Source organism: Brachionichthys hirsutus, chromosome 14 (assembly GCF_040956055.1).
Source record: "Brachionichthys hirsutus isolate HB-005 chromosome 14, CSIRO-AGI_Bhir_v1, whole genome shotgun sequence".
NCBI classification, from domain to species: Eukaryota; Metazoa; Chordata; class Actinopteri; order Lophiiformes; family Brachionichthyidae; genus Brachionichthys; species Brachionichthys hirsutus.
The window spans coordinates 10449094-10475824 of NC_090910.1; the positions used below are offsets into that span (position 1 = coordinate 10449094).

Here is a 26731-nt window from a genome sequence, read left to right on the forward strand (position 1 = left end):
GTATTCCATACAAAAATCTATTTGAGAAGAACGGCTTGATTCAACATTTTCTAGGCAGCCGAAGAGTCGAGTGCTGGAAGACGAACTGCCTTCACATGCTCTAAAAAAAAACAACCACACCTGGTTGACTTTACAAATTAAGGTTTTCACTTTAATCCTACATTATTCTCTCAGTCGACACGGTCTGAAGGTACATGCTGCGTTGTTACATTCCCAAACACTAAATATTCCGCCTGCTGGCTCGAAACGTCCTGATAGCTCCAACCTATAAGGCTGCAAATAAAGCTTCAATATTTCTGAATGGCAGTCTAACAGAGGGGGGGGGGGCTGCAGTAAATACAGATTGATTATACATGATACGTAAGCTTCAGAAATGACCTAAACAACCCCCCCCCCATTTAGGGTTCCAACTTGCTAGCTTGTCAGATGAGTGTCCTTGTGGCAGCGCGCTTCCTCACTGAGCTTGCCACTCCTCGTCGGACACCTCGTCGCGGGGAACGGTGCGAGTGTTGCTGGCGCGGATGCTGCTGATGTTGGTGAAGGACAAGAGGTTAGCGATGCCCGTCAGACTCACACCGGTGCCGTCCAGATTCACCTGAGCCAGGTGCATGTGTTTCAAGAACTTCAAGCCTAGCGGTGGGGGGGGATTCAAGAATAAACATTATAAAAAACTAAATAATTGCTGTAGCGATGGGGGGGCGAGTGGGGAATATAAAATCGGACGTTACCGTGGTCTGTGATCCGCGTGCGGCTGAGATTAAGTTTGACGAGCTGATTGCAGTGGATCAGACCCCTCCTCACGACCGTGTCCCCCACCTGAGTGCTGGCCAACCCCAACACCTGAAAGTGGGACAACCGCCATTAAACTAAGTCGATATTAATAAGAAAATGTAGGCGACACCTTAAACCCTGAAGAATAGCTGCAACTAAGCCGGAGGCGCGTGAGCATGTGACTAGCTGTCACTCAACGACGACACGCACACACACAAACACACCTGGAGGTGTGGCAGGCAGATGACGAGATCGGCCACGCCCCGGCTGGAGACTGCCGTCCGATCCAGGCAGAGCTCCTGCAGCTCCTGCAGGCCACACAGAGGTGGAAGCCCCGCGTCGGTCACCTGGGTGTTGCTGAGCGACAGCTTCTTCAACCTACGCAGAGTAGGTCGGATGTCAGCATCCGACTGGAAATAACAACGAAGCGTCCGCGTGTTTCGCGCACAAAGCCGCTTCAAAGCTGAGGGACGACCTGGTCATGGTGGCGAGCTGGCCGACGCCGTGATCCGTCACCTGGTTGTAGTCCGTCAGGTCCAACTCTAACAGCAGAGACAGCCGAGACAGGAAGGACAAACCGCCGTCTGTCACAGAGTGGCGTCCGGGGAGGGTCAGCTGAGTCAACTTCAGACCTGGGAGGAAAGTTAAAGTCCTGCCGTCAGCCGTGCTCCTGCTGGAAGCCAATCCTTCCTGGTTTTACTCACCAGAGACGATCTGCAGCGCTCGATCCCCGTCCGCCACAGGAATCCCTGACAGACTGATGGAGGACAGGGCGGGGTGCGCGGCCAGATGCTCCAAAGAGCTTTCTGTCACACCCGTCCCATCCAGGTTGAGAGTCTGCAGGCCGGACAGCTCGGCCAGAGCGGTCACATCCCGGACCTGACAGAGCGACACCCGTCAAGACGAAAAATAAAACCGCAAAAACGCAAGGCCAGGAAAGCTTCGGGCACCTTGGTCTGCTTGATGCTGAGGAGCCGCAGTTGTGGGACACAGGCGGACAGGACTACCAGCGTCGCTTCCGTCACGGCCGTCTGGTTCAGGCTGAGCTGGGAGAGACACGCAGGAGCCGACCGGAGGTAGAGCACCATCCCAGCGTCGGTCACTTTGGTCTGATCCAGGGACAGGAAGCACAGGTTCTTCAAACCTTGTAGAGGCAAGAAGGAAATGAAGTGAGAAGGGGCTACAAAAAAAAAAAAAAAACATTCCAGAGCTACAACCATCTGGAGTTTGCATCGAGCCTTACCTGCGACGTGCTGCAGACAGGAGTCGGTGAGTTTGCTACAGGACGCCAGGTTCAGGTACTGGAGTTTGATCAGGCTCGACAGGATCGACAGCCCAGAGTCTGAACAAAACAGGTTTTGGGACATTTGAAGACAAAATTATAGATCGAGGTAAATCCCGAAGAGCAGAAAAAAAACAAAGAACCAACTGGACCCCGAACCAAACTGGAACAAGACGATGAACAGTCAACACAAGCCTAGAATGTCCTTCCGGGGACTCTACCAGTGATGAGGGGCGAGTTGACCAGACTCAGGTGCTTCAGTAAGGTGAAGGCCCGTAACTGCCTCAGGAGCTCGTTGGTGGAGTAAGGGTAGCAGTTCAGGACAAACGTCTGCAGCGGGCAGCCGAAGAACAGCTCCAGGGTGCGCGGACGCAGGAGCCTCTCGCGGGACATGTGGTTGAGCAGCAGCTCCGCCAGTTCTGGGGTGAGGCACGCCAGACTGCTGCTGTACTGCATGCTGGGAGCTGAGCAGAGACGCGGGGAGGAGACGAAGCCGTAAGTGCAAACGTCTGGCGCGGCAGTAAGCGTAGCATTCCGCGCGTCCTCCTTACCGGTCATGAGGTGCACGGTCGCACGAGTGGCCAAGGCGCAGAGGGAGGGAATGCTGGGCGTCCTGAAGGGTCTTTTAGGGGGCGACGGCTGTGCCTGCGAGGCCCGGGGGTCGTCTTGCTGGGCAGCTCTTTGGAGACGCTCCACCGCGGCGAGACCCGCGGCTCCGGGCGGCACCCGGAGTCCAGCGTCCTCGGGCTCAGCGGGTTCCTCTTCCGGAGCCTCCCTGAAAGCAACGACGGACTCTCACTTTCATGCCGCATCGCAGCTGGGGTTTAAATGCTGGTTTTTCAACATGGCTTGTTTCGGTTTCTCAGAGCCCAAGTGACTGATGTATGCTACTCTGTCCGGACACCCACCGGAGTCGATTGCCCTGCTCTGGCCAGCGGTGCCTGGGCTCAAATTCTCCTCTGAACCGACCCTCTGGAAAGAAAGGCAGCCTTGGCATCCCTGTGGGGGAAAAGAAAAAACGCAAATAAAACTGCAGTGGAGATCTTTTACCTGCATACTTCTTAATCCTACTCAGTCTTACACGCGACACCGATCACCTCCCCTGAGGCGACATTTTCATTAACATTGCAGTCAATGGAGCAAACTAACTCGGGCAGTCAGCCAAAGACGAACGGCAGTTGCTTCAAAGTGTTCTGGTTCCGGGTGAGAACTTTGAAACGCACTTTCGAAAAGGTTGTCTGCGAAGAATCTCAGTCATTCAGATGAGATGTGGTCGGACAAGTTCTACAGACCCGCCCGGGTAATCTTATTACAAAGCATTCTATAGCTATCTTAAGTTAAAAAAGGAGAGAAGAGCAAACAAACGACATTTGCGTGAGTAACGTGACCTTCAAAACAGGGAGCAGTACCATTGAGCAAGAGAGGTGGGTCTTCTTCCTCCTCTTCTTGTTCTTCACCGGCAGCTTCCTCTGCGTTATCGGGAACCAACCGCTGGCCTCGTCCTGTAGAAAAGCACCGATGATGTCATCTGAGGAAACCGCTAAAAAAAAAAAATCTTTGCATAATGTCTTGAGCAAGGTGGAAGAATTCTGAGTGCACGGAAAGAAAACGAGGAGACGACTGCAGCTATTTTTACGAACCGAAGGAGACAAGCTTTGTTTCTGTTTTTTACTGATTCCAGCCTATTGCAAAAAAAAAAAAAGGCTTTTTCACTCTTCAAACTACGAGTCGCGAATATTCAGCTCGTACCGTAAACCTATAACACGGCAAGGAGGAAGTCTTATTCCGTCCTCACCGTGTGGCGCGCTGGCGCCACCACCAGGGACAGATACAGACTGCAGCGTGTTTGCGCGTGCTGCGGAGAAGGTGGAACAATGATGATGACATTTATTTATTACTAACCCCAGAAATGAGACTGTCCAAATAGTGACGGACCCGCTCCGGGTATCCCAGCATAACTCACGGCCTCTTCCCACAGCTGGTTGGGTAGCGGAGGAGGCAGGACGAGGTCCCGCCCCCCCACCCCCTCGAGGACTGGGACGTGAGGCTGAGGCTGAGGCAGCACGCCACGCGACGACGGTTCATTCTGCGCCGCCGGTGGAGGCTCTGCGGGACTCGGTGCATCCTGAGGGCTCTGCGGAGGAGTGGTCTGAATGCACAGCGCCGCGTTGGGCGTGAGGCCGAGGGAGCGCAGGGAACAGGCGAGCTCCGCCTCGCCGAAGCGTTTCCGAGGGAAACCCTGGAGGAGGGAAAAGGAGGACAGCGCGGGGTGACGCCCGCTGATGTGCTCCACGACGCGACGCAGAGGAGCGTCCGCCGGGAAGTGCTCTCGCATCGACTCCCCAGACGGCAGGCGAATCTGAAACAAAAGGAAAAAAAAGGGTTTTAACAACTGTTATTCTGACTTGAATTCTCCGCAGCCTCACCATGAGGACGCAGTCGTTATCCACATCGGTCTGACTCTTCCCTCCGAGCTTCTGCCCACGATCCCTGGGAGGAGACGTCTCCGCGTTGACGTTCGTCTGGGTCTTCTCCTGCAACGTTCTCCGATCCTCAGCTATCCGCTTCAGCACCAGCTCGCGCTCCTGCCAGGGGAAAAAAAAAAACACACACACAGAAGTTAGAAGCTTAGAAGACTCAAAGCGAACAGAATCTGAACCAACATCACCGCCGACCTGTTTCTTTTGTCTTCGCTCTGCTCTGGCCTCCTGAGCGACACGTTGCCTCTGTTGCTCTTCGAAGTCACTCTTGTCCTGTTTAATCCGGGACTCTACCGGTGGGGGGTCCGGGGACAGGCTGCATGGTTGCGATGGTCTCAGCAACAAAGAAGGGGATGCTTTGGAAATTTAAAAAACAAAATACCACACATTTAAACCTTGCACCCTAAAAACCATTTACAGTATTGTCACACGAATACATTGAAATATGAATAGAACATTACAATGCTGGATTAAAAAAAAAATTCTGCCGCTACCTGCGGCAGGTGTGCGTGTGTCTGAAGTGCTTGCTGCCTCTTTGGGACGGTTGAATGCTGAAAATGCTGTCTCAGCCGGCTGCGACGACTGCTTTACCAACTTGTGTCGCGGATACCGACCCTGAAGGAGCCTGAGAGAAAGACGCAGAAGTCCTTTCCTGATAGAGTTGTCTTTTGAAAGGTCAATTACATCAACTTTTAGTGTAATTAAGATCTAAAAATAATAATAAGGGCCGGGACAACTCACCACTCAGTTGCATCAGGCACGGAAAAATGGCCCGCCTGTATAGCTGCCTGGATCTGTTCCTCTGTGAAACCCATCTCACTCAGGATGAGGATTAACTCCCCAATAGTCTACAAGAAATAATACAGACAAACAATTGAAGACATTTTTGCACGAACAGAGTTCGGGTTAATCCATTTAATCGCGATCTCTGCCTTAATTATCACAGGACAGCAAAATCAGGCTTTCTTTATTTTCATCATAAATACATCAGGGTAATAAACTCAGAGTTATTGTTTATAATGAGTTAAAACACACATTTAGGCTGTTTTACTTTATATTATTAGTTTATATTGATCATCCAAGGCCAATCCTGCACCACACATTAAAACATTATCACTCTGTAGTAAATGTGTGGTATATTTTAAGACCCTGCTTCGTAAATATCCGGTAATCACCTTCTATTACATCAATATTTACATTATTTCAAATGCATTTTTCCCTTTAATGATCTATTCTCTAGCACCGTGTGACATCGACGTGCTCCCGGTTTGAATGACGCCTTTTAAAGTCGCTGAGTCGCCTGTGCATTTATGACATAAACGAAATAGCAACAAGCTAACCTAAAGCTAACGGTACTTTCATAAGCTGTGCCCATCCAGGCTTTGATGCAGTGACGGCTTCTCTGTAAACAACGTTAGCATGCTAGCAGCTGTTGGACAGCAATGACGGGGCTAATGCTAGCGTTAGCAAGCTAATACGCGCTACGGCGTCATGTCAAACGCAGCTCGGTAATTTTCACGCTTACCGGCGGGGCAGAAGAACTCATGCCGTTGTTTCGAAGTTAACGCAGAGAAATCAGAGCGAAACTAATAGTATTTAGCCAACTTTGATGACTTCCTGGTTGTGATGCGCAGCCTGCTAAACTAGCAACACTGGCCTGGCCTCGCCCCCCTCTGACGTCACGGACGAGCAACACACTGTCATCTACTGGAGCGCTGGAATAATTCAATTAGGCTATTAATTGTTGACAATTATATCAATTTTGCTTATGGAATAAAAACCTAGATGTATAATAGTTTACTTCTGTAAATGAATCATTACTTTTTCTGAAACGCTCTTTCATTACGTCAGTGCGTAATAATTGACAATAGGATTAATATAACTTTGTTAATATATATATATATATTTATTAATGTCCTTCTAGGATGATGTGCTTCATAACGGAAAGCCGTCTTCATCAGAAATATGATTCATCATTTACGCAGGCGCAGCAATTTCTGTTTTAATATTACAGCAACAAGTTCCGTGAAACTAAAGAGGCACACCGGAAATTTAAATATTTTATATTTTCAGAATAATGGCATATAATGACGTTTATAAGAAGCAAAAGAAAATTGTGTCGAGTTTTGATGTAATAATTTTGTATGTCTGAGTTATCCTGAGCACATTCTAATCACGAAACCGCGTTTCTATATTGAACAAATTCAATAAATTACCCGTACATTTGACTACATATTTTAATTTGAAACCTCTACCGGAACAATATTCGTCTTTTGCTGTGAAAGTTTGACGCCGCTGCTCAGCCGCTAAGTCATTTAGAGAGAGTTTGCGGTGAGTAAAGCATCGGTAAGTAATTCACCTACAACTTGTGACTCATTATTTGCACCTGAATGGAGGAATTTAATGGGAAAAAAACGAACTTTTGATCTCAACTATCGCCATTTTGAGGGTCAAGAGCCGGACACTCGAGCTGTCCACTGACAGCCAGTAAGTTCACCGCCACACATGCGGCGGATGGCGCTTTTGTTTCTCCCGACTAGTTAGCCGTGTCGTGGAGGGTAACTAGTCCCGTTAACGTGGTCGGAGTTAGAGGTTTGTTTGGGGCTAATGCCGCAGAAGATAATTTTGAATTAGTTCCCCTTTTTTTTCTTTTTTAGCAAGCTAGCGGTCACTCCTCGTGGCTGTAGCCTCGGAGTGAACGTATGATGCGGACTCAGGTCTGAGTCCTGCGGAGGAGTCGGTGTGGAGGTGATTCTCATTCATTCATTCATTCATTCATTCATTCATTCATTGCGCACTGGCGGAGCAGAAATCATTGCCTTGTTTCTCAAGGCAGACATAGGGTGAGTTAGTTCAGGATAATTATTAATTAAGACATTAATATTAATTGCTGTTATGTTTAGCTGCTAAATTGTCATTTCAGAGATCCACAACGACATTCTTCCTTTGGCCAATGACACATTACAGGTTTCTACAATTCAGTTGCAGATAATCCACCGTGCGAGTTACGGATATCTGTAATTCCGGTTTGAGATCTCTTTTAATTCACCTCGATTCAAGATATCTGCATGTTCGTGTTCAGATATCCAGAGATGGCGTGTCGCATCATGATCGGTCTACTAAAGTCTGTCTTGTATTGTGAACTGATTTGTGTGTCCCTGAAGGAAACGGGTGGAAGCTCCAGGCGTCGAGCAGAATGTCTCCACGTTGGTCGTTGCAGAAAGCAAGGAAAGCCCAGACTGATAGAAACGTCTGCTTTTTCGTTTATGACGGCCTCTTGCTGTTTTATTTTACCCCTTTTAACCCTCTGGAGGTAAACAGACCCCGAACTTCATCAGTAAACACAGCAAGTCTTAAAAAGCTGCTTCAGCTTAAACTAAACGGTTATTTTTTAGTTGCTTCAAGATGATGAATGAACGTTGTTCTCCTGTGGGAATCAGAAATGCATTATATTACCATTACCCCCCCCCCCCCCCCCCGCCCCAGCAGACCCAATAACAAATAGAATCACATCATGTTATTTCCCAGGCAATTGATAAATAGCTGGTTTGTATTAGACCCGTAGTACGAGGCCCTTGGCCTCTTTGTTTGTGCTCTGGGAGCCTGGAGGATCTTTTATTCCCGTCTCATGAGGGGTAAATACGGTCATTAGGAGCCTCGCTATTACCGTGTTTCTGTGAGAACAGGACCCGGAGTCGGCTGGGACCCGTGTGGAATGACTTGTCAAAGAATCATTTACATGAAAGCATTTCAACTTTTACGAGGGAAGCTTCGCGCTGCTGAGCCGCTCCCAAGAGCCTTTCTGCTTCTGTGATCTTAGCTGCTAACGGCTACTTGTTGCTTGTTACAGTCGTACGTCTTCAAAAATGTCAGAGGCCCCCCTCCCCCCCCCCCCCCCCCCCCGGCCTCCGTGGCTCACGGCGTTTAATATAGATGGTGATTTGACACGGCTAATACTTCGGCTGCTGGCTCGGGGCCGGGATCAACAATGCCCCCCCCCCATTACATGAGTGATATGAAGTTATGAAGCTGCAGATGATGATTAAAGCCGCTAAAAGCACCGTCTGTGTCTTATCGATGGATCGAATGACGGCGTGTAATGTGGAAGGGGTTGTTGCTAGGGGGTAAAGCCAGAGACGGTTTACCCCCCCAGACAACACAGATCTCCTCACGATCTGCCCGTCGCCAAACAAAGCCAGCAACCGGCGGGGGGGGGGGGGTGAAGATTTCCAAGTCTTTACCGGCTAAAGACTAGCTAAGGCTAGTTCAACTCTGCAGGCAATAAATAGTTTGAGCGCTGATTGCATTTGTTTTTTTCTGGGGTGGAGGACGAATGGGAAGGCTAAAAAAGACAGGTGCTGGGTTGGGCGGGAGCACGGCCATGGCGGGGGGGGGGTGAAGCGTTTGACCGGGACAAAGAACAAATGAAAACATGGACACACAGCTGTGTGAGACGTTAAGGGCCCCGGTGGCCCTGCCAAGGGCTCGTGGCGTTACCGTGGCCACTGGCGTGCGGAGAGCAACGAAGGGAGGCGGAGATTAAAGGGTCAAGATGGAGCGGGGTGACCTCTAAACTAGCGAGCTATTTCGGGGGGGTAAAACGCTCAGAGACCAACGTGTAGCAGTGCCAAATTCCCAAAGAGATCCACAAGCACGGCAGCTGTCGGCGGTGTAGGGCGAGGGCTACGGCGAGGGCGAGGGCTGCGGCGAGGGCTACGGCGAGGGCTACGGCGAGGGCGAGGGCTACGGCGAGGGCATCGCAAAGGCCGCACAGGAAGCTTGAGACTTTTAAATTACTTGAAAGGCGAGAGGAATGGCAGGAAGGCTGGAGGGAGGATTTCTGAGTCACGGTGACACTTTGTATAAAAGTTGTCATGGGGGGGGGAGGGGGGTGCTATTTTTATTCTTCCGTTTCTTTTCAGCGGAGAAATACGTTTGGACTCGTCTTGATGCAAGCTGCTCGCAGTCGAGGAAGCAGTTTGACCTTTTGTGGTGGAAACGACTGAAAACAGAGAGAGTCGCAAAAGCGGCTCGATCTGAGTGTCGCCGTTGTTTTCCTCCCCCTGAGCTGATCCTCGCTGTGTTGAACTATCCGTGGTCATATGTGCGTTAAGTCAGAGGCAAAACTCACGTTAATAATCTGAAATGTGAGACAACAGGTCATTTGATGCACACGCGCTCACCGCTGAGTGAGCATCCTGTGCTGTTGTATAAAGTCACACGTCCTGCTGATGGGTATCCGACCTTCATCCGGGAACGTCTGGAGATGTCTGCAGCGCCGGGAATCATCGGCGGTGTTTATTATATGCAGGACGGGGGTTACTTATTCAGCTTATTGATGCACAGGGGCTTGCTGCGTCCCCCCCCCAGGGAGCGTCAAGTCGCCCACGGAAGGTCCAGGACTGGCTTCCTGTCGTCCAGTCTGATGTTTGCAATGTTTTTCTTTTGCACAAAGATATCAATCTGTTTTGTGTGTGTGTGGGTGTGTGTGTGTGTGTCAGGCACAGATGGATTTTTGCGCCTGAGCCTCTGACTCAGTGTTGAATGAGTCCTTCAGTCACATGACTTCTTGTCAGCAGGCCGGAGTAGGAGACATAATCCCGAGGAGGAGGAAGGCTGCCGCTATCAGTCGGCGCATGCCGCTCAGAGAGGGAGAGAGAGAGAGAGAGAGAGAGGGAGCGCTCCGCCGAGCTGCACTCGCTCCGCCGGCGTTGGCGCACCATATCTCTAACTCTCTTTCCTTTTGTCTCTATCTCTGTTTGGTTTTTCCTGCACTCTGACCAGACCCGGGTCTCTCATTTCACTACAATGTCTGCGGTGGCTCCTCTGCTGTAAACATCCGAAGGTACGCTGCACTGACAGATCTGCCTGTATTTTATTTTTATTCTGTTTTCAAACCGTCTTATTTGTGCCGCTTGGTTAACTTTATCAGGCGTTTGGTTCAGATAGAGCGGTTGCACGTGTCGGCTACACTCGGGAAGGATTGATTGTTTTGTTTTTTGTCACTTGTCACACTTTTTCGTTCTCAAGTTGATAATCTACAACGTTAGCCGTGACCCTGCTGCGGATAAATCCGGCGTAGATCCACCAGTTACGCAGCCGAGCAAAAAGGTCTGTCAAACACGTTCACGGATCATTCCAATAAATCCACAATTGGAACGTTCAGACGGCAGAATGTGGAAGTGATGGATCTCTGAACGCTCCGGTCGACTCTGAAGTGTCCATTAAGCACTTCCTGAAGTTTGTCTCCTTAAATCGCTTCGTGCCATGCTGACTCGCTCTTCGTAAAGCTACTTCTTTTATTTAAACTTTTAACCGCCCGCTTCCTCCCCATCCTTGTTATTCTTTGCTTATTGGCCCGTTAAATTCTGTCTAATAATTCTGTATTCTGCCCTCTTTGATTGGCTTTTGTGGACGAGCTTGCAGTTTAACACTCGTGCCGAGTCGCTCTTTGACTCGACTTTCTACATTCAATGGAAAAAGAAAGCGTATCACATTTTGAAAGAGAGAAATTCCTCGGCTTGACTTCCTGACTTTTTTTTTTTATTATTAAAGTTCTCCTTTTCCTTAGCGGTATCCGTAACCTGCCTTTGTGTCCCTAATAAAAGGAGGATTATTATTATAGCCACCCAAATTATTATTATTATTATTAGGGTGGCTATCAGATACATGTTTGTGCACAGCAGGAGAGAACGTGAAATCTATTCTGATAAAGTGTCTGATTATTATTTCAGGTCTGACAGAATTCCAGAGTGACCCTTTTTTTTATATGTATAAATTTCTAGCTCCTCGTTAGCCTCAGTATATAGTTGCCTTCTTCCTGTTTTCATACTTGCTTCCTCCCAGAAGGATAATTTCCCCCAAAGCCTCGCCTTCACGCATTTCAATGTGTCATGCGTGGAAAAAACTGGGAAAAGAAAATCCTCTTTTTTTTCTGGCGGGGGGGGGTGTAAGACAATGTCATTGCAGGGCTCCTGGGTAACAAACTACAAACTGATGTTTTGTTCTCTTTTCTCTCCTGCACTCATTCATCCTCGTCTATTTGGTTATTACTTAAGGGGCGACCGTTTCCTTTCTTTTTCCTGCCCTCTGATTGGTTGTGCCTCATTGCAGCCAAAACACATCATCATTGAGGGACATTGCCTTTGCGGCGTCCTTTTGTTTTGTCCTCCTGATTGCTGTTGATGCAGACCTGCCTTGAGGTTGATAAGCCGGTTCCCATGCCTTCTGCTCAGGATCGCCGGGTTCTGTAACTTTATCCCTGTGTAGCCGGTCCTGCATCTTCCACAGTGGCGGGGGTCTAGATTTACTGGGAATGTAATCCTCGAACATACCCCAGCTAGCTCCAATAGACTCCTTTATCGAGGGATAACTTTATTAATCCCCTGAGGGTGGGTGGGGGTGGGGGGGGGGGGGGGTTGGATTCTTGTGCAGCCAGCTGAGAATAAAACAACATAAACCAGACAACAACAACAACAAATGTAGCATCAGACAGCAGCAATGCGGGAAACAACGACCAATAAAAAAAAGAAACCAGATGGGAGATGCTAAGAATGTGAAACTACTAAAATAAAAATGATGAGTTCCATCAAAAGCATAAAATTGTCCACAGTGCAATTTCCGATCCCGTCTGGGCCGCCGTTATTCCGCGGAGCTTCAAAGCTGGCGTTCCCGGTAGGACCAGCGTGGCATTTAAATGACCTGAAGTGGCCACCATGACGGCGTCTCGGTTTCAGAAGCGTTGGCAGGTGATTTCTTTGTTCGGCCTACATTTAGACACGACTTCCACTGTGGATGAACCCCCCCACAGACCCCCCCCCACACACACACACACACACACACACAATAAAGCAAAGCCATCGAAAATGTAATTTCTTATCATTGATTGTGCTTCAGTGAAACAAGAAGCAAAAAACGTACCTCGCTGTCGACAAGGTCATTCACATGATGGCGCTCAGATATCAAGGAGACTCGTCAGCTCTCTGGGAAGTTGTTTAAAAGGCAGAACAAATTTGCTAGTTTATTAAAAGTTATTGTGATTCTGTAGAGGGACGGAAACGGCTTTGCCTTTAACTTAAGCCTTATAAGATTTGTCACAATAAGTCTCCTGTCGCGCACATTGTTGTCTCTGCAAATCTTTTGTAATCTTGGCCTCATATAACCGAGGTGACGGACATGGAGGTCGGCGGGAGGCACGCGCCGCCGCTTATCAAAGGGTCCTCTGCACAGTGGCACTGCGTTATCTGCTTATCTAACGCTAATGGCTAATGAATGACCTTCAATGGCGGCGAGGGGGGTGTTGCCCGACTCTGAAACCGTGAGCCACAGAATAGAAGGCGATGGGAGTGTCGTTATTTATTAGCAAATGTTAGCGTAGCAAAAAAAGCTAATCTAGTGGCAAACGTCGAAAGACCGCCCAATACGACCGATGAGTTTGTTGCCGGGTGTTCGTGATCATCTTCCGACTGTATTGCGCTGAAATTGCTTCTATGATGTCACCATTCTAAGTGCGACGCTCTCACAATGAAGGGTCACCTGACCCCTGATCTGTTCTGTCCCCTCGTCTCCAGGTTATGCTGCCCAAAAGCAGTCTGAGTCCCAGCGAGAAAGAGAAGGGTTAAAGCCGCGCCAACTCGAATCCAGCTTCCCGGAGCATCGCCAGCCGCTGTCGAGCCATGAGCAATCCCAACAAGAAGATTCCAGATGCTGCAGTAAGACCACACGAGCAAATGAAAGCCCGAGCGTACCGCGGGGAGGTCGGGCGCCGGCGTCACTGACCGCGTAATGAGACGCACGGTTCCAGGTCGTATGCCGTTCAGGTGAAGGAGATTCCAACAGCGAGCGTGTTTAAAGCGGCTCCATTTTAATTCTCTCCTGGATTTATGCCGCCTCAGCAAAAGTTCAGGCCCGTCCGGCAGCCCAGTGTGTATTTTGGACGGGCGTGTGTACAAATCTAGTTGCATCCTTGATCCAGCTCCCTGGCAGCATCAAATAAATAAAGTGTCATGAATTGCTCCTAAAAGCTCCTCGGGTCTGCCGGTGACATTTCCCCTGTCAGCAGTTCCACAGCTGAGCCCGCTTCCTTCCTCTTTTCATTAACTTTTATGGGTTGCTGGTGGTGGAAACACTAAAACAATATTTGCACGCGGGGTCGATCTGATAACGGCGCTGCCCCGGAGCTCGGCGGCTGAAGAACGGCAGCATTCTTTGACTCGGGGAGGCTCTGGAGGAATCCACCTTAGGCTCCGTTACGCCGCTGCAGCAGAAAACGTCCCGAGCTTAAGAGGGAAATCCACCAAATCGAACGGCCTCATATTGTCCGACGTCATCGGTTTCCCACGGTTACGCTGCTGCGGGATTTAATATGTTCCAATTCCAGTTCAGGCATTATGAGGATCGCGTGTTCTTTTCTCATTCATGTTACTCCAAGTTCAGGGCTTCTCGTTTTCTCACAAACTCTGCAGGAGTTTCAGAAGCTTTACCTTTTTTTAATTATATTATTAAAAGTCTGAAAGCGCACGTGTTCTTCAAGCACCCCTCTATGCGTGTGCACGGTGCTCTGAAAAGTCAAAGCCGCTCCGTTCCTCACTGCAAATAAAAAACAATGTGGAAAAGAAGCTTTCCCTTAACTTTGCACTTTTTATGTCGGTTCCTTTTCCAGTGTTGCACAACTGTTACCAAACTTGCAACCCCTGCATTTACCCGCATGTAATCCGGGGGGGGGGGGGGGGGGGGGTTGGTTGGACATGAACCACTTAATCTGAAATCCGACCCCGTCGTCATTCCGGACATGGAATGCAGGGAGTTCGGGAGATGGAAGTCAAAGAGATTCCACAAATCTACTGATCCGTGAAAGATGTGCAGGGAGTCCACGGGTTGAGATGCTTTATCGTTCTTAGACCCCCCCCCCCCTCCCCCCCGCCAGTCTGTACAGTATTTGAATATGAATGATCTTCTCTTTGCTCTCACAAAGGCGTGGATTGATTGTACAGCCGACAATATTTAACGTCGTGATCTTAGACGTCCAGCCGGCAGGAGCGCTCTGGAGATAAAGCTGTTTGCCGTGGGACCGAGCCCGTCGCTGTCATTGGTCGGTCTGTCGGCGCCGACTCTCCCACGTTAATCATTGCCGCGTGAACAATGTGCGCTTGTGTGCACGCCTAGGCCCGGGAGAGTTCAGGCGATTCCCGCTTTTTAATTGTCGAGAGGTAATGTTGTGCAACCGGCTGTCTTCTTCCCACCTGACGGTCTCGTCCTGCTCGCGTGGCGAGAAGAACCAGCCGGGTGGCGAGTTCCTCATTGGGAAAGTCAACATAGCTATCTCGCTGTATTTCGAGTGTGCAGCAAACACACCTGTGCAGTTTGATGGACTTTCTATACACATTTGAGGTGAGTTTTTTTTGGCCACGCGTGGAATTCTCAAGTGTAGCGTGTGCGTCCATCGTGGTCGGTTGTCTGCGTGTGAGGTCTGCCCTCCATTTCTATGAGGTCAACAAATATTCTGCTAAATGGGATAAATCTATCCCTAAATAAACGCATCAGCTGGTTAATCTTTGCTTTTAGATGTGTTTTTGAGACGTGCTCTTTCTTCACCCACGGCGCATTGACATCTCTCAGGTTCGGGGAATCAACGTCGACTTAATGTGTCACTCATTACAGACGCCCCCCCCCTTCCCCCCAATGGTAGCAGGTGGGTTTCCGCGTTTTGCAGCAGGGGACTGTTGGTTCTTACTTTTGAGGAGTAGTCATATTAGGCGACCTGCGGATCCCGCTGGTTCACCTTCACACGGAAGGGCAAGGGGTCAGAAAGTATAAAAGCATCCAAACACTTTTCATCATCAAGTTGCGTTACAAACTACGACTTCACGATTCTTCCGTCAATATTAGCCGTCAAAAATGCTCCTCAGATGTTTAGTTTCTAAGCGTTTGCATTGCCCTTGACTAAAGAGCACCTTGGTCAATGTTTAGGCTTTCATGTGACAAAGTTTATGAAGCTGAGAGGAATGTCAACGCTGGTTTTTTTTTTTTGTTCCTAGCTGTTCAAACACGGCTTGTCCTTTCAGTCGCCGTTTGTCCTCCAAAGACGAAGCGAGACTCTTGTTTGTCCGGCCCGGGGGGGGGGGGGGGACATTGGGCAGAACGGTGAAGGTGGCCGCTTTGCCGATAGGGCTCTGATTAGGGCATCACAAGGTTTTTTTGATAAGCGCAGGGGGGGAGAGGGACGTCTCCTGCTGGCGGTTCTTAATAGAGGTGTCGAGGGTTGGAGCTGCAGCGTTGCCATGGTGGAGGGCAGCAACGCTTTGTTGCCGCAGAAACATTGAGATTTAGCTCGCACCGCCATGAGCGAGGTAAGTCCCTGAAATCGCCTTAGTGAGATGGAAAATTTAAAAAAAAAGAGAGAGAGAGCGAGAGAGACTACTCCTGCTGGAAGTTTGATTCATCATCAGGTGCTTCTTGTGGAAATTTCTCGTCTCTTTTTTGCGAATCGCTCGCACGTCCCTCCCACCTCTCTGGGGTTTTTTTTTTTTTTTTTTACCATGAAACCATGATATGAATGAGAGCCCTTTTAAAAACAAACATCTGGATGGGATATGTGCACCCCCGAGGTCTTCGGATCAGACGTGCGATTGCATTTGGAAGAATCACAGAAGGATCCGTTTCTCAGGTTCTAAGAGGCACTTTCTCCGTTTAGGCCGGTTTGGTTGTTTTGTCTTTTAGCTGTGTTTGTGTTCTTGGCGCTCTAAAGCGCTAAGAGCATTTTTTCAGAGGGTCTTCTTTTTTCTCCTTGTTGGGTGAATCCGAGCCTTGGGTCAACAATAAAGGTGCAGCAGACACTGGACCGTCTGTTCTTTGGCTCAGAAGTCTCAGCTTGTCCACAGAGCCGGGTTGTTTTAACGCCTGTGTGTGGCATGTAAAGCAGGTCGGAGTGAAACGGCAGCTATTTGGGTCACAAGCATCAGCTTTTCACGCTTTCTTTGGATTGTTTACAAGCATCAAGTCGAGGTTACAGGCCTGATAAATCCGTGTGTTTCCGTCTACATGTGATGAAAAGCATCATCTAGCACAGCTGGTTTGCTACGCAATGAATAGTTGATAAATCGGGGTTTAATATATTTGACATTCCTCTAATCTCTGAAGTAAAGGTGTAGCTTTTTTCTTTTTTTTTTGTACACAATCATGTATTTAAAAATAAATAAAAAGTCTTACATTTGGGGACTATTTTATATTTTAAATGGTTAGAAAACATCTGAGCTTTTCTTGTATGGATTCTGCTTGTGTCTCGGTGTCAAAGGTCGCGAAGGTCATCAAGTTAAAATCAATAAGGGTTTGGGAATCTTTGACAAAACTCGACCAAGTTCAATCGATCCTCATCAAAAACTCCTCTAACCTCATTGGTTCTCGACCTTTTTCCCGACACGGACCCGTTTTTAAATAGTCCTAGGTCGTGGTCCTAGGTCGTGTCTTTTAATCCAGGGTCCTTGATCTCTACGGGTCGAACCGATAACCGTGGGTTATTCTGCAGTAGCCATGGCAACATTTACTCTACCACGAGGTCGCTACGGCGGATCCTGTGGATCCCTTCACCGCGCCGTTCCAGTTAATCCTCATCTCAACATCCCGCCGGCGGCGCGGACGCAGCGGGTTCCAGCGTCCTGCTGCGGGGAAACCGTTTTCTCTTCTCCCACGTGATTCTTGTCACGCCGCCGCATGGAAAAAGAGTTAACGGATCTGTTGCTTCCAGTTCGTGGCTAATCTTCAGGAAGGGGGGGGGGGGGGGGCTCCTCTTGCGATGTCCTCTGGCTGGATCTGCAGAACCGAAGCCCCCTCTGCCGTTGGCTTGAGAGCTGCAGACCAGAATGAGGCAGGAAGCTAGAAGGGGTCAATAAAACATGCTCCCATTATTAGTTTTAGTTCAGAAGCGTTTCGCAGGTATGATTAGCTTTTTTTTTCTTCAGTAGTTTATATTAAATCTATTTTATTGACTTACAAACAAAAAATTTTTAATGTATCTTTGCTGTTTGACTTGCAGCCAGAGGCGCCTGCTGGCTCGTCACCGCACGGGCCTCTTCGTCCTGAAGAGGAGGATGACGGGGACCTGAACAAGTCTCTGGGCGTCCGGCGGTTCCAGCAGATCCTCAGCCCGACTCCTGCGGTACCCGACGAGCAGCACCACGGCTACCACGAGGAGGACATCGAATGTAAAGGCGCGCCGTCTGCTCCGTGATGCTCCTCCAGCAACGCGTTGACCTTTTTTTTTTGCATCCTGCACCCCCCCCCCCCCAGACCACCGCCACTCCTCTCACCACAGCCACCGGCCTCTGTCCAAGCTGCCCCCGGATGGACGGAAGAAGAAGAGCAGGAAAAGGAGAAGGGACAAGGATCACAAAAGCAGCCACGTTTCCGGCGGCGGCGGCACCATAGAGGAGGGCGAGGACGAGGAGGATGAGGACGAGGAGGAGGAGGAGGGGGAGGGGACGGAGACGACTCCCGCTCCGGCTGAATCTGAAACGGCCGAAGATGTGGAGGTAATATTTCAGTTCCTCGTTGTGTTGATCAATCGTGGAAGCGTTAATCTGAGTTACCCTCAGATTAAACACAAATCAAGTTTAATCTGAGGGTATCTGAATACGGTTTCCTCTCCTTTTACTGGTCACTTCTTCTTCATCACAGAAGCATCTTCTCCTCGTTCTCTCTCTCTCTCCTCCGACAGTTCTTCCTTTCCGACGAAGACCACGCGGTCGGACGCGACCGGGAGCGTCTCGGCGCGTCCCGCGAGCTGGAAGCGGCGCCGCAGTCTGGGGAGGGGGCGGCCGCTGAGGATGCCTCCTCTTCAGAGTGAGTCGAGTCTGCTCCTCTGGCTGATGGAGGGAGAGAGAGAGAGAGAGAGAGAGAGGGAGGGGAGGGGACTGGCTTGTGACCCCGCTGGGGGCGATTGCATAAGGAGACGTTCCTACAGAGGTTCTGATTGGGCGAGACCGCCGAGGCGTGCGCTTGATTGGCCGTCGAGGTCCACGCCGTGCGTTGCCATGTCTCGGGCATCCGGAGGACCTGCTGGGCGTGAGCTTTGATGGACCCGAGTAACCCGCTAATCAGAGGCCCGTATTTCACCTGTCACTGTAGCCAACGCAGCACAGCACACCTCGCCGGCCCCCCCGGCCCCCGGCCCAACCCCTGCGGCATTCGCTTTCCCACTTCATGAGGGTCTAATCCGAGCCGGGACGAAGCCGCACACACGACTGTCGGAACGTTTCAGTCGGTCGGTGACGGCGGATTCATTTTAGAGAAATATATTTTGCCGTTTTGAACCGCTGCAGACGGCTGACATTTAAAGGGCGGTGAGTTCATGGCGTTCAGTCGGCTCTTCTGGATGTCGTTTGTAATTGAAAGTCTAGATTAAATGTTTGCCCCCCCTCCCCCCTCCCCGAGATGGAAGCATGGAATATTAAAAGCACCAGGTAAAGTTTACGGGGGTTATAAATAAAGTATTAGGAATAATGAGGAATATTAAAGTGGCATGGATTAGAGAGAAACGTTTGTGGCCGAGGGAAAACAGCCTCGAATAATCGAAGGAAAATTCTGAGGTCCGATCGCATCTGAGTTTCTCTCACTTTGATCCAGTAAGCCGGCGCCACCGGACGCCTCGCCTGAACTCCCCGCACTCGTCCGGCAGTCCAGCCGAGGCTACGACCTTCAGGAGCGCCGGCGCACGGGCAACATGACGGGGGCCGAGCAGACCAAGTACCAGCGCGTCCCCACCGATGAGAGCGAGGCTCAGACGCTGGCCTCCGCCGACCTGGACGGCATCAAGAGTGAGTTTCACGACGTCCCTCCAGCGTGCGGTCGCCTCCCGGGTCCCGACGCCTCTGAACTGTTGTTGTGCGATTAGACGACGACATCGCCGGGTGTCCCGTTGCTTAGACGCCCTTCGGAACCATCGGGGGGGGAACCTTAAATCCTTTCTGCTTTGCAGCCCGCGCCCCGCCGCCCTGTGACGCTCCTGCCCCCCCCCCCTTCCCAGCACGGGGTCGCCAGGCCGGGGAGATTTACGTCGGGGAGTTGACCCCTCAGCAGAGAGCGAGGCAGACAAGCCCAAATGATTAGATTAGCCAATCCCGGCTGAGGCCCGGGACTCGAGCCAACATGGTGGCTAATTGTGAAACCTGGACCTCGGTTCAGAACCTTTTAATCGGGTCCGTCCTTGAGGGGCTCATGAGTTCCATCATGATGGATCTCAGAGACGCAAAATTTATCCTCTGTGTCCGTAAATCCCGTAAATCTTCCTGGGAAAGTGTCTCTCGCCGCTGGCCGCCGCTCAACAATAGGAATTATTACATCGCCGCCCCTCCCCTTTGTTCCGCCTGAGCAAATCAACACTTCTGACAGAATCGGCTCCCTCGGGGGGTTAAATTGAGAATTGAGTCTTAACCTACGCCCATCCCTGGACCTCCTTTTTCTGTGCGCGATGATCGGGTCGGATTCGGCCCCGGACGCCGCTGAGACGTCACGGAGTCGCTCGGCGAAGGAGCAGAGTGAACGAGATGACGGGCGAGAAATCTTCGGATTGGAAAGCCTTTTTTTTTTTTTACTTGGATTTGAGATGAGCCATCAATGAACACCCGTAAAAGCCTGTTAGATTGATTTTAATTTGACCCCCCCCCCCACAGGTCATCGCTTCGAGGATGTTCCCGGCGTGCGCAGACACCTGGTCAGAAAGAGCACCAAGGGTCAGATGGTGCACGTCGGCAAAGACCACAGAGAGCCGACCTGTCGCAGCCGAAAGCACGACCGAACCCCACACGAGGTGAGGGGCTCCCGGGGGGGGGGGGGGGGGTTACCTTTAATCCCAACAGGTGATTAGTGAATTCTGATCCCGCTTCCCACTGGTAAACGGCTTCAGATCAGGTCACAGGTTTTGACACCACCTCAGAATTCTCACAATGTTTTGTGACGCTGCTGATTATTTACGCGCCTCGGGAGCGGTAAGCGATAAAGCAGGGACTCATTTGCATAATTTATGTAATGAGCGTATCATATAAACAAAAGAGACGTTTTTCCATTTGTTCTTGAAAAGACTTCTTGTATTTCACACGCTGAAAGACAAAATGAGGGGGGACAGAATAGCTGCGGTAACTAGACGCTGCAACTCCTGAGACGGAGCTATCTTTTTTTAATGCCCCCCCCCCCAGCCTGAGGAAACAACAGGTCCCTGTCAGGTGTGTGAGGGAGGGAGGTTTACTGTGAGTCACCTCCTGCACCGTTTTGCTCCTCCAGCCGCTACCGCTGGTTCTGTACCGCTCTGCCTCGCGGATAGGAGGCGTCCTGATGGACGCCGATCACTTTCAAATGGTTCCGTACCAGAAGGTGAGACGAGGTCGACCGGGCAGGTTCGACCTGTGTGAGCGTGATTTCACAGGCATGCAAGCGGGCGTGTTTCCGTTTAAGGAGTGTGTTCCTGTCCGTTTTGGGCTTCAAGACTGACCAGCATGGTTTTCCACTGATAATCTGTCGTCAGATATTTAAGCGCTCCAGATTGTCGTCTGTCCTCCTCCTGTGTCTTTCTTCTTTCACTTCCTCTTCCTGCTGCAGGGCGATGGCGTGAGGTTTGTGTTTGGATTCGAGAGCTAAAACATAAAGTGCTTGAATTTAAAAACGGTGCATGTCGTTCTGTGCGGCCACCGCGGACGTCCTCGACCGCGTCCTCACGCCGTCTTCGTCTGTGTCCTCAGGTGTTCGTGGAGCTGAATGAGCTGACCATGGACAAGAACCAAGAGATGCAGTGGAAGGAGACGGCCCGATGGATCAAGTTTGAGGAGGACGTGGAGGAGGAGACCGACCGTTGGGGGAAGCCGCACGTGGCCTCGTTGTCTTTTCGCAGCTTGCTGGAGCTCCGGAGGACAATCTCGCACGGTCAGCGATGGGATTATCAGTGGGCGTGGCCTCCGGGCCAGGAAGCGCCGAGCTCAGTCCGGTGTCTGTCCACAGGCGCGGTTCTGTTGGACCTGGACCAGAAGACCCTGCCCGGGATCGCTCACCAGGTGGTGGAACAGATGATTATTTCTGACCAGATCAAAGCTGAGGACCGAGCCAACGTCCTGAGGGCCCTGCTGCTGAAGCACAGGTGACCCCCCCCCCCCGACGAACAAGCAGCCATTTCTCTTTGAGGGGAAATTACAAGGATCCACTGAGGAATTTCACTTTTGTTTTCAGCGTTTTCAGCACCGCTGGCAGAGTTTTAAAATTCCGGAACCCTAACGACCTCTGCCGTGACCTTGAACATGCTAACGTAGCGCGGTTTATTCTGTTTCTCACTTCCTGCTACTTGGGTGGCTTCGTGCTCGGTCGCTGCCTCTCTTCCTCCTCCTCCTCCTCACCCTCTCTCTTCCTCCCCCCAGCCACCCGAGCGATGAGAAGGAGCACGCTAGCACCTTCCCCAGGAACATCTCGGCAGCCAGCCTGGGCAGCCTGATAACGCACCACCACGGCGCCAATCACAGCCACCAGCCGGAGCCATCGGTGACCGACCCGCTCATGGGGACCGTCCACGCCACGGGGGACGCCGACGCGCGCGTCGAGATTGAAAAGAACGATTTGCAGGTCGGTCTGGTCCGGAAAATGTTTTCCCGAAGCGGCGCATTTTGGGTTTTCTCCGTCACTTTTTGGTGCCGTTTTCCATTTGCAGCAGAAGGAAGCCGCCTTGACCCCCGGCATGCATCGCTCCAAATCCAAACACGAGCTGAAGCTGCTGGAGAAGATCCCAGAAAACGCCGAGGCCACCGTCGTCCTTGTGGGTGAGTGGAAACCGTGGGAAGGGCACGCCTCGCTGTGTAGTTTTGTTGACTGTCGCGCCCCTTGGTCTGTCAGGCAGCGTGGACTTCCTGGAGCAGCCCACCATGGCGTTTGTGCGCCTGCAGCAGGCGGTGGAGCTGGAGTCCGTGCTGGAGGTCCCCGTCCCGGTCAGGTTCCTCTTCGTTTTGCTGGGACCCGCTACAACGAGCATGGACTATCACCAGATAGGACGTTCCATCTCCACGCTGATGTCTGACAAGGTGATGGGGAAGTTAGACAAAGGAGGAAATGACCTCTTTGTTGTTGTTTCTGTCTTTATATTCTCAATATGTACTTGCCTTAAGTCGCAGATTTGAATTCACCGTCTTGTCTCCAACGGCCGTTTGTGCCCCAGAATGAAAAGTAAACGAGAGTACAGAAGTGAAGTGAAATGTTTCATTGGTTTAAAATCAAACCCATCTGAATCGCCATCCAGCAATTCCACGAGGCGGCCTACCTGGCGGACGAAAGGCAGGACCTGCTGAACGCCATCAACAGCTTCCTGGACTGCAGCATCGTGCTTCCGCCTTCGGAGATGGGCGGCGACGAGCTGCTGCGTTCCGTCGCTCGCTTTCAGAGGGAGATGCTGCGCAAGCGGGAGGAGCAGGAGGTCAAGGAGCCGAAAAGTCTGGAGGAAAAGCGTGAGCGCCTCCGGTGTCCGTGCATCGGTTCCGTTTCAGTGACTTGCGGGGGGGGGGGATTAACGAGGCGCTCTTCAAACAGAGGCTCTCCTGACCCCCGAGAAAAAGCCCGACGACCCTTTGGAGCGGACCAGACGCCCCTTCGGAGGCCTGGTGCGAGACGTGTGGCGCCGTTACCCGAAGTACCTCAGTGACTTCAAGGACGCCCTGAACAGCCAGTGCATGGCGGCCATCCTCTTCATCTACTTCGCGGCGCTCTCGCCAGCCATAACGTTCGGCGGCCTGCTGGGTGAGTAAACACGGGGGGGGGGGGGGGGGGGGAGAAGAATCATCCAGACGAGAGGATTTGCCGATAATCACCCGTCGATGAGCCTTTGCGACCCCTCGCCGGCTTGTGATTTGTTTGTGTCCGTCCGTCGCCAAGGTGAGAAGACGGAAGGTTTCATCGGCGTTTCTGAGCTGATCGTGTCGACGTCGATCCAGGGCGTGCTCTTCTGCCTGCTCGGAGCGCAGCCGCTGCTCGTTGTGGGCTTCTCCGGACCCCTGCTGGTGTTTGAAGAAGCGTTTTACAGCGTAAGTCTGAAACGAATCGGTTCCCTTGGCAACCAAGACGTTTTTTCTGCTATATGTGGTGGTGGATGTATTTATAAAAAATCTTTTGCTCTTTATCCTCACAGTTCTGCAAATCAAACGGCATCGAGTACCTGACGGGCCGCGTCTGGATCGGGTTCTGGCTCGTCGTCATCGTGGTCGTCACGGTGGCCTTCGAGGGAAGCTTCCTGGTCCGCTTTGTGTCCCGCTTCACCCAGGAGATCTTCTCCTTCCTCATCTCCCTCATCTTCATCTGCGAGACCTTCATCAAACTGGGCAAGGTACGCCTGAAGATGGCAACCCCTGATTACAGAAAGGTTTTCTGTTGCGGCACGCTTATGGGTTCAAGCCCCCAACACTGAAACCGACGGGACTGATCTCTGGTATTCAAAATGAGGATGGTTTTTCTAGCGGGTGAACCTGAAACCTTTTCGGATTGATTTGTCTTAAATGACCTGGATTAAAGAGTTTATTTATAATCCAGGCTCAGGATTTTATGGATTTGGAGGCTATTTGTGGTTGTTTATAAATTATAATCTATATTTGCTGTGGTCTCGGCCTAAATATTAATCTGAACTCACTCCATCTTCCAGATTTTCAGGGACCACCCACTGAAGCGTTGTTCCCTCAGCAACGGCACGGAAGCGGAAAATATCACGGTTGCCCCGAGCAACGGCAGCGAATCCGTGAGGGTGGGGGTCCAGGGGGAGCCCAACACGGCGCTGCTCTCCCTGGTTCTTATGGCCGGGACGTTCTTCATCGCTTTCTACCTGCGCAAGTTCAAGAACAGCGCGTTCTTCCCGGGGAGGGTGAGGAGCCGGATCATCTCAAGGGGGTTTCAGGTTCAGTTGGGTTCAGAGGCGCTCTGGAAGACGAATAATGAGATCGGTTAAAGGGTTCGGGTTAGCTAAATTAAGCTGCAGGCTTCAGCTCCGTGTTTAACACTCTGGCGTGAGTTGTGGAGTTAAACGATTAAAAGCCCAACCAATAAGGTGCGACAGGAAAATAAAACTGGCATTCTTATTGGACGCTCGTCTCACGCCCTGTGGTGGGGGGGGTTCAGTTTCGCAGGATCATCGGAGACTTCGGCGTTCCGATTGCCATCCTCGTCATGGTCCTGGTGGATTACGTCATAAACGACACGTACACGCAGGTGAGATGATCGGACAACTCGGTCAGCCTCTTCCTCATTGCTGCCGCTCTCACCCCCCCATCCCCCCTCGTCCTCCCTCCAGAAGCTGAGCGTTCCTCGAGGCTTGTCCGTGACGAGTCCCAGCAAGCGCGGCTGGGTCATCAGCCCTCTGGGTTCAGACGGCGATTTCCCCGTCTGGATGATGTTCGGCTGCTGCCTGCCGGCGCTGCTGGTCTTCATCCTCATCTTCATGGAGACTCAGATCACCACGTGAGTCTCCGCTGACCCCCCCCCCCCTTTGAACTGATCCCGCCCCCGTCCCGTGGCTTGACGCCGCTTCCGTCCACGCCCTGCAGCCTGATCGTGAGCAAGAAGGAGCGGATGCTGGTGAAGGGTTCCGGCTTCCACCTCGACCTGCTGCTGATCGTGGCGCTCGGGGGCGGCTCGGCTCTGTTCGGCCTGCCGTGGATGGCCGCCGCCACCGTTCGCTCGGTGACCCACGTCAACGCCCTGACCGTCATGAGCAAGGCCGTCGCCCCCGGAGACAAGCCTCGCATCCAGGAGGTGAAGGAGCAGAGGGTCACGGGGCTCCTGGTGGCCATCTTGGTCGGTCAGTGTTGGATACTGAACTCTCATTGCTGCTCTCAAAACCAATTAAAATGAAGGCCTAAATCCATGCCCCGCCCCCCTCCCCAAAGGTATGTCTATTGTGATCGGCGACCTGCTGCGCCAGATCCCCCTGGCGGTGTTGTTTGGCATCTTCCTCTACATGGGCGTGATGTCGCTCAATGGAATCCAGCTCACGGAGAGGATGATGCTGCTGCTCATGCCGCCGAAGTATCACCCCGACCACACCTACGTACGCAAGGTAAGGAGGGCGTCGCAAAACAACGCGGAAGGTGTTCAAACGTTGCCGTGTCCCCCTCCAGGTCCGCACGCTGCGCATGCACCTGTTCACCTGCATCCAGGTGGTGTGTCTGGCAGCTCTGTGGGCCGTCATGTCGACCCAGGCGTCGCTGGCGTTCCCCTTCATCCTCATCCTCACCGTCCCCGTCAAGATGCTCCTGCTGCCCCGCATCTTCACCGGCAGAGAGATGGCCTGCGTGAGTTGACCACAGGAGGGCGCTGTGGGTTCCTTTTTGATAATGACGGCTGTCTCCCGTCTTCTCCAGCTGGATGCAGACGACGCGGAGCCCAAGTTTGACGATCGCGAGTGTCACGACGAATACTCCGAGATGCACATGCCAGTGTGACCGGCGCTGGCGTTTCAGGCCCCGCCCACGCACAAGACTCCTCCCGACAGGAAACGGAAACGCCCGTGGAGCTCTCGACCACGCAATCAACTTTTATCTGCGGCTAAAACCCGCTCCTATCAGGCGAGTCGAAGGAGGCGAACGCTTGGTCCGGTCGGTTGTTACTTCGGTTAAACTCTGATGAAAGTTCCCTTTGATCAGATCGATAGGGGGGGGGGGGGGGCGTCCATCTTAGGAGATCAAACAGGTCCGCGTACAGGTAGCATATTTTAGGAGACGAGAGATTCTAAATCACCTGATGCGATCTACGCCTCAGAATTAATTGACGATCTCAGATGATAGATTTGGGGGAAAAAAGGATTCACTTTTAGCCTTGGGGCGTTGCTCTGATTCACACTGACTACGTGGAGGATAAATGGGATTTATTCTTTTGTATTAACGTGCTGATTTAATAATTTTTTCATGTTTGAAGCTCACCCAAGCGCCTTATGAAGGAAACGTTACGCTCAGAGGCGTTTTCCTTTCCTAAGCCCGTCTCATTGTAGACAGCTGATCGCTTTACTCGCCTCCTCAAAGCTTGTAGCACTTTTTCTTTTTTTTTTAAAGCACCAAATCTGAACAATGACTCTTTTGTCTGATTGTTTTTAGCCGCAGCATGATTTATGTTCTCTTTAGTTGTTAGCGACACTCCTTTAACCGTGCATGTTTTTGTACCTGAACGCAGCAGCGTAGATGGATGGGCTTTTCATGATCAA

The 26731-nt window shown here is 51.3% G+C and overlaps 2 protein-coding genes and 1 long non-coding RNA gene across 3 annotated transcripts; 1 reads left to right on the plus strand and 2 right to left on the minus strand.

Moving 5' to 3' along the window:
• Positions 1–61: 61 nt before the first annotated feature.
• Positions 62–4855, minus strand: si:ch73-173p19.1 (uncharacterized). Its single transcript, XM_068748268.1, has 14 exons — positions 4847–4855; positions 4480–4638; positions 3956–4412; positions 3463–3555; positions 2962–3052; positions 2605–2828; positions 2275–2517; positions 2015–2113; positions 1722–1915; positions 1476–1650; positions 1247–1403; positions 996–1149; positions 729–840; positions 62–630 (listed from the first exon to the last, which is right to left on the minus strand). Exons 1-14 carry the CDS (start codon positions 4853–4855, stop codon positions 455–457), a joined length of 2343 nt encoding a protein of 780 aa, XP_068604369.1. The 3' UTR covers positions 62–454.
• A 213-nt stretch (positions 4856–5068) lies between these two features.
• Positions 5069–6196, minus strand: LOC137903586 (uncharacterized). Its single transcript, XR_011105783.1, has 3 exons — positions 6059–6196; positions 5275–5381; positions 5069–5158 (listed from the first exon to the last, which is right to left on the minus strand). It is a non-coding gene; the product is annotated as an uncharacterized lncRNA (long non-coding RNA).
• Positions 6197–15872: 9676 nt separating this feature from the next.
• slc4a2b (solute carrier family 4 member 2b) lies at positions 15873–25976 on the plus strand. The gene is made up of 23 exons (XM_068748269.1): positions 15873–15881; positions 17564–17732; positions 17818–18059; positions 18245–18369; positions 19153–19343; positions 20199–20335; positions 20806–20895; positions 21261–21441; positions 21517–21652; positions 21927–22128; positions 22217–22322; positions 22396–22580; positions 22796–23000; positions 23083–23289; positions 23425–23573; positions 23678–23872; positions 24185–24400; positions 24655–24744; positions 24827–24993; positions 25080–25333; positions 25422–25591; positions 25653–25826; positions 25896–25976. Exons 1-23 carry the CDS (start codon positions 15873–15875, stop codon positions 25974–25976), a joined length of 3681 nt encoding a protein of 1226 aa, XP_068604370.1.
• Positions 25977–26731: the final 755 nt, after the last annotated feature.

Coding starts and splice junctions, on each gene's coding strand:
- si:ch73-173p19.1 (XM_068748268.1), bottom strand. Junction 2,518..2,604: donor GACCGTGCACCTCATGACCG/GTAAGGAGGACG, acceptor GTCTCTGCTCAG/CTCCCAGCATGCAGTACAGC. Junction 1,916..2,014: donor CTGTCTGCAGCACGTCGCAG/GTAAGGCTCGAT, acceptor TGCCTCTACAAG/GTTTGAAGAACCTGTGCTTC.
- slc4a2b (XM_068748269.1), top strand. Junction 18,370..19,152: donor GAGGATGCCTCCTCTTCAGA/GTGAGTCGAGTC, acceptor ACTTTGATCCAG/TAAGCCGGCGCCACCGGACG. Junction 23,873..24,184: donor CCTTCATCAAACTGGGCAAG/GTACGCCTGAAG, acceptor TCCATCTTCCAG/ATTTTCAGGGACCACCCACT.